Source organism: Panicum virgatum, chromosome 3N, assembly GCF_016808335.1.
Source record: "Panicum virgatum strain AP13 chromosome 3N, P.virgatum_v5, whole genome shotgun sequence".
NCBI lineage: Eukaryota > Viridiplantae > Streptophyta > Magnoliopsida > Poales > Poaceae > Panicum > Panicum virgatum.
This window is the reverse complement of record NC_053147.1, coordinates 65,180,867-65,187,571: the sequence shown is the minus strand read 5'-3', so window position 1 is coordinate 65,187,571 and position 6,705 is coordinate 65,180,867. Positions and strand designations below refer to the sequence as shown.

At 50.3% G+C, this 6,705-nt stretch overlaps 1 protein-coding gene across 1 annotated transcript; it reads right to left on the bottom strand.

Moving 5' to 3' along the window:
* Positions 1-1,646: 1,646 nt before the first annotated feature.
* Positions 1,647-2,588, bottom strand: LOC120666787 (receptor-like protein 14). Its single transcript, XM_039946729.1, has one exon. It carries the CDS (start codon positions 2,401-2,403, stop codon positions 1,786-1,788), a length of 618 nt encoding a protein of 205 aa, XP_039802663.1. The 5' UTR covers positions 2,404-2,588; the 3' UTR covers positions 1,647-1,785.
* Positions 2,589-6,705: the final 4,117 nt, after the last annotated feature.

Below are 6,705 nucleotides of genomic sequence, written 5' to 3'. Positions count from 1 at the left end.
CAGGGCGAGCAGCATTAGCGTGCATGTGCTCGGTCATGGCGATTGGTGGCGACGGCGTCAACCTCGAGCGCTCGAGGCCAAAGGTGCGCGGGAGCAAGCCGAGGCCCGAGGACCCCCGACGCCGCATGGCCGACTTCTTCGGCGTCGCCACGGGAGTGCCGGCGCAAGAGGCGTTCGCAGAGATGCTGTTCTTGAATCTTGAGGGGCCTGACGGGCGGCCGCGGTAGCCACCGGCGCAGGAGGAGCTCGCGTTCGTGGCCGGCCGGGAGTGTCGGGAGGAAGGACGACTGGGCTGGGCTCGGTGAAGAAATCAGTGACCAGCGGTATACATGCTAGCTCAATCCACGCTCTCGGTGGACACAACAAAAATGGTAAAAATATTATATATTTCTAGGAACCATTTGGGCGAATAGTTAAATATCTCATATTGTTTCCGATTGGAGATTACAACAGTTGGGAACATTCTAGATCTACGGGTTGGCAAAAACTCTGCAGAAATAGAGGCAACGATGTAGATTAACCACATAAAAAAAAAGATGAATATGTGATGAATTATTGGTGCTCATAGTTTTTTTTAGGAGATATTGGTGCTCATTGTTAGCAGTAGATTTGTTGGGTTTGGTTAATTTGGTACCTACTTGAGCAGTTCGACTAGCTTGGGGACTGAACAAGTGAACATAATTGATTGGAGCTGTTCGACTCAACCCCTAATCGAGATGCAGAATACTTGATGTGGTCAATTCCTACTACTTTATTTAATTGTTTGATGTGGCCAATGCCGATTACATGGCAAAGTTATGATGAATTTTACTGCTTGAGGGCTCTTGAGCTATACAAGAAAAATCATGGTGCCAGTTTTTGCATTGGGCAAGGAATAGAAATTTTAAAAAATGAAAGCATTTATGTGTTTGCCTGTTTCAAATATTTGTTAGAAACATATTAAAGAAGTGGATTCTTAGAGGTGTAATTTGTGGTGAAACACACAATGTATGGACCATGGACAAATATTTTGCTACTCATGCTAGAGTAATATTTTGTTACTGATAACAAAGTGATCATCTCATTCTTCTAGGCTGTGGAAATTCAGAAATTAACCTGCACTTAGATAGGCCAACCGCTAGTTAGGGCCCCTCGAATTTGGAGGTCCGATGCCGCACCTTCTGCACCGTATAATATACGGGCCTGATCGTGTTCTTGGAAAAGGCAGCATGGATGCGTCTACCCTGATCCATCTGTCTATTAGTGTATGGCTTGTTTATTTATAAATAAGTTTGCAAGTAATTCTTGACATGTAATTGCTCTTGCAATACATTATTATTTCTAAAATATCAACCTCATATTAAGAGAACTTTTATACAGGCAAGGAAGCAAGATAGGATACATCGCAAGAAGATGATCGGAGCCATAGATAAACTTGCATTTTACGTTTTTATAACTACTAGCATTAATTAGGGACACAGAGTACATCCATGAGATCTAAATGAACTCTGATTACATCATGCCTCTTTAGCAAGGTAATTGTTGAGATGACTCACATGCGAGCATAAGGTACAATGTTAAAGTTTGTCTTGCCTCCGAAAGATATTGAAAGAAAGGAATTATTTCAACTGGTATATGTGTACCAGAAAGTTTGTACAGGGTTTTTATTTAAATATCATTTGTTTGGAAAACATGTTGTCTCAGCGTAAATTCTATATGCCTGTTGCAATGCCCGGGCCATTACCCAGTAACTAGAATAAAAACAAAAACATTGGTTTGCACCTGCCCAGCAACAGTTGTGATGAACTAAAGTTGAAGCATCACACGCTGTCCAAATGGAAGGCAGAACAAGAACGCAACGGTTGCCCAGAATGCCAATACGAATGAGGCGGCACAGATAATATAAAGGACCGGATCATCAGATGCCTCGCCCACATCTTCTACTTCCATAGGGCCCAGAACAGGAGAACACTGGTTCCCTTGTGACGAATTCTGAAGGTTTGTGTTGCCCAAGTAGCTCTCCATGTTGAACGAGCTAAACTGTCCGGAGTTTGGTATGCACCCAGACAAGTTGTTGTAGGCCACAGAGAACACCTCCAAAGATGACATCTGAGTCAGTTGCCATGGTATAGGTCCGCCCAACTCGTTATGGGACAAATCCAGGCTTTCTAGGGCGCTCATGTTTGCAATTGTAGCTGGGATTTGACCGATAAAGAAATTATGCGATAGATTGAGGGACTTGACATGGCTCAGATTCCCTATCTCCCAAGGGATCTCCCCTGATAGCATGTTCGCCGATAAGTCAATGCCGGACATGAGATTGTAGAAACTGCGGCTAAACGTGTAAATGTTCCCTTTGGTGGAGAAGGTGAAGCCTTGCAGGACACAAATGACATCCAAGAACAATGGACCGTCGTAATACATAATAGAAAGTGACACATCAAAGGGCACATCGTAGAAATAATTGGAAAAAAAGCATCATCATCTGTATGGTATCCAAATGGGATAGCACCAATGCAAGGTGGCAATGAACCTGAAAGTCTGTTGTGCGACAAATCAATAATATTCTAGTACCGGAGATGACAGAGTTCTGCAGATGAGGAATGTTGAGTACTCTATCCTGCTTGTGATGAGTGAATTGTCAACCGTGCGGTGTGATCGTGCGCTTGGTCTTTGGATTGCAGGTACACGGGCGTCGAGTGTCGACGGGGAGCTGCCGTGGAGGTGTTGTGGCCGATGGACCGTGCGGTGGACGGCGGTGAAGGGCAGCCGGGACCGGAGCTTGGACCGGGCGGCAGCTGTGGCGTCCACTCCTGGATCGAGGGCGCAAGCAGTGACGGAAGGCGGGTTTCTTGGTTTGCGCCACAAAACCAAGAAGGCGGACGGCGGTTGAAGACGCCAAGTCGTGGAGGCACGGGCGTCGGTCTCGGGACTGACGGAGGCGACGGGCGTCGACGGCGTCTAGGGCCTCGCTGCAGGCGAGGAGGTGACGGGCGTCGGGCGGCGTCTAGGGCCGTCAGAAGGCCGAGGCGGGAACGGCGTCTAGGGCCACGGCGCGGAGGCGGGAATCTTCCCGCGCGTGAGGTTTTGGCGGTTTTCTCAAAACCGACCACCTACCCGGGTTTCGCGGACCCTCCAAAACCGCGGACTGGATCTTCATCAAGACGGCGGCATCGCGGAGAAGACTTCGTTTCGAAGAAAGAACCTCGGCCGTCGGATGAGATCGTTGTACAGGGGGTGCTGCAGGCCAACCGGTATGACCGGTCCAGGCATATCAGTTCTGCAGTTTTCCCAATTCGCTTCCGATTTGCTTTGTGGTTTCGCTCGCTCGTTCGAGGTCTTTTGTGTTGGTTTAGCTTTTCCATAGCTATTCCAAACTTTGGCCAGAACGCTTGAGGGTTCGGGTGATTTTCGGGATATAGGCCGACGGCTTTTGTAATCTGTTCGTGGACTCTCTGTTTCTCCAGGCCGCCACCCCTGTGTTCTCCTCCCTCTGTTCCTCTCGTTTGAGTTGTTTTTGTCCATGGATTGTTGAAACCTTGTAAGGGATTTGATTGGGAAAGGAGGCCCTATCCTCCTCGTGCCCTCTGGGCTTTTGATTTGATTCAATCCTCTGGTTTTGTGCCTTGTGCAATGGATTTTCGATTTCGTATTTGGCACACTTGATTGAGAGGAGGCTACGAGTTCTTTGCTGTGATTCCCGTGCTCCCAACTCTGACCTAAACCCTCTGGAATCACTGGCGTGTTCGAATTCGAGTTCTTGAGTGTTTGAGAAAACCCCAATCCCTATTGATCTCCCCCATAATTCTCACGATTCGTTGATCTTTAGGACGAGATCTTTTGGGGATATGTTCACGGGGTAGGGGCGAAGCAATCCCCCAAGTTTCACCGATTTTTATGGTCGTTTGCTCGAGATTCAACGTTTGAATCCAATTTCTCGGGGGTTTTCTGGGTGCTACCGGTCAGACCGGTAGGCACGACCGGTTAGACCAGTTCAGAGCACCGGTCAGACCGGTCCAGCGCACTGGTCAGACCGGTCCAGGCAGATCAATTCTGCAGTTTTCCCGATTCGCTTCCGATTTGCTTCGTGGTTTCGCTCGCTCGTTCGAGGTCTTTTGTGTTGGTTTAGCTTTTACATAGCTATTCCAAACTTTGGCCAGAACGCTTGAGGGCTTGGGTGATTTTCGGGATATAGGCCGACGGTTTGAATTTCGGAAGAAATTTTGATCGGCTCCCATTCACCCCCCTCTGGTCGCCGGCTTCGGTCCCACAATTGGTATCAGAGCTCGGTTGAGGTTTTCAATACCTTAACCGGTTCGAAAATCACTCGGCGACCATGGCGAGTCTTGGTAAGATCCCGGTGTTTTCCGGCGAGGATTATGCCTACTGGAAGGTTCGCATGAGAGCCTTCCTGCAGAGCATGGGAGCCGAGGTCTTGGAGATTACCAAGAACCAGCTTTACGAGGTGCTGGCTGTTCGGACCACGCCTCTTCAGGTGACCCAGCACGAGGCTAACGTCAAGGCCGTCAATGCCTTGTTCGCTGGCGTTTCTCGTGCGGAGTTCTCACGCGTCCAGGGTTTTCAGGAAGCCCACAAGATTTGGACGTGCCTTGAGAACTACCACGAGGGTACACCTCAGGTGAAGGCCAGACTGTTCGAGACTCACCGGCGTGAGTACGAGAACTTCACACAGGAGCCGGGTGAGAGCATTGACCTGATGTTCAGTCGTTTTCAGTCGATTGTGAACAAGGTCAATGCGAACAGATCTGCTGGTGCCCTTGAGTACACAGAGCACGAGAAGGCCCTCAAGTTGCTTTTACGCACTTGATCGCTCTGTGTGGGATCTCAAGGTGAACACCATCATTGAGTCTGCTGGCTATGAGACTCTGACGGTGAATGAGCTTTTCAGCAAGCTCATGGCCACGGAGGTGGATAACCAGACACGAGCCAAGCTTAATGGTGCCCCTCCTTCCAAGAGCGTTGCTCTTGTGACTGGCCCAGGTGGATCGAGCTCTAACGCTAACTCTGCTCTTGGCTTTTCTCTTGCCTCTTTGCCTTCTGTTTCAGATGAGCAGCTGGAGACGCTGGGCGACGACGACTTGTGCCTCCTCATCAGCAAGTTCCAGCGCGTCTACCACAACAGGCAGAGGAAGAAGAACCCCGGGTGCTACAACTGCGGTGATCTGAACCACTTCATCGCCGATTGCGCCAAGAAGTCCGGCGGTGGCCAGAACAACTCCTTCGACTACTACCGCGACCACGACGAGGGAGGCTCCAACAAGAAGCGTCGGCGCCACAAGCACCGCAGTCGTGACCGGGGAGGATGCTTCGACAAGGAGTCGCTCAAGAAGCGCTTCCAGTACAAGGCCAAGAAGCGGGAGAAGGCCTTCCTGGCGCAGCTCAGCGACCTCGACAAGAGCTTCGACACCGACCGCTCTTCTTCACCGACCTCCGACGACGACGACAAGAAGAAGAAGAAGAAGCGGGACAAGGAAGCCACCGGCTTCATCGGCCTTTGCTTGGCGGCCGGTCGGCGCAAGAGCTTCTGCACCATGGCGGGCGAAGCCGATGGTGCTCGTGCGTCTTCAGGTGGACATGCTACACCGACGCACTCCGGCTCTTCTCCTGGATCCGAGAGCGATTCAGAGGTAAACTCCACGATCGACCTGCTTGATACAGAGGTTAGGGAGTTGTACGCCGCTCTCGACAACCAGAAGAGGCTGCTTAAGGAAGCAGCTAGAGAGCGTAGAAAGCTTAGGGCTGAGCTGGCTTGTGCTAGGGAGAAGTCTAGTGAGGATGAGTGCGCTGGCTGCATATCTCACATGAACGATCTTGTTGCTCTCCGTGCCAAGCATGATGAGAACGTCGCGGACTTAGATGTTGCTAAGATTTCCCTTGCTGACGTTTCTCATGAGCTCGCTAAGGCCAAGCATGAACTAGAACTGGTTAAGGATGCTCCTATTGTTAGCGATGTGCTTGAATGCGAGGAGTGTCCTATCTTTAAGTCCGATCTAGCTTCGTTGCAGTCCAAGTTTGCTACTGTTGTGTGCGAGCTAGAGGAGATGAAGTCTAGGCCAGTTTTGCTTTGTGCTTGTAAGCTTTGTCCCACGCTTAGGTCGGAGCTAGAGGAGAAGAACGCTTTGATCAAGTCTTTTGGAAAGACTAAGGTCATAGAGTCTAGCCCACCTATTGACTGCTCTGTTTGCCCTGGTTTGATCTCTGATTTGGATAATCTTGCGGTAGAGAAAGCCAACCTGGATAATGAGAATACCTATCTTAGGGCGATCCTTAGTTGGGTTTCTGCTAGTGAGCAGCAGTTGGGCATGATGATCAAGCAGTTCAAGCGTGGTGATGGGTTTGGGGTCGGTTACACGTACACGAAGTCAGACTTTGACAGGTTGTACGGTAAGATTGGCAAGGCTGCTGGAAACACAGCTAGCACGAGCACGTAGCCTTCGCTTGTTGACCCCGCGGATGGTGTGCTTAAAGAACCACCGAAAGCACCTCCACAGAAGCAGGTTTGGGTTCCAAAGCCCAATGAGCTGAGGAACTCCCTCGACACGCTCCCTGCTGCCATAGCCCAGGTTGCCCAGAAGAAGAGGGCTGCTCCTCCCCTTCCGCAGGCTAGGCCTCCTCCTCCCAAGCGTGAGGTGAGGTACCACTGCGAGTTCTGTGACAGGGAAGGTCACATGGAGGAGTTTTGCTTCAGGAGGAAGCGGGCTGTGA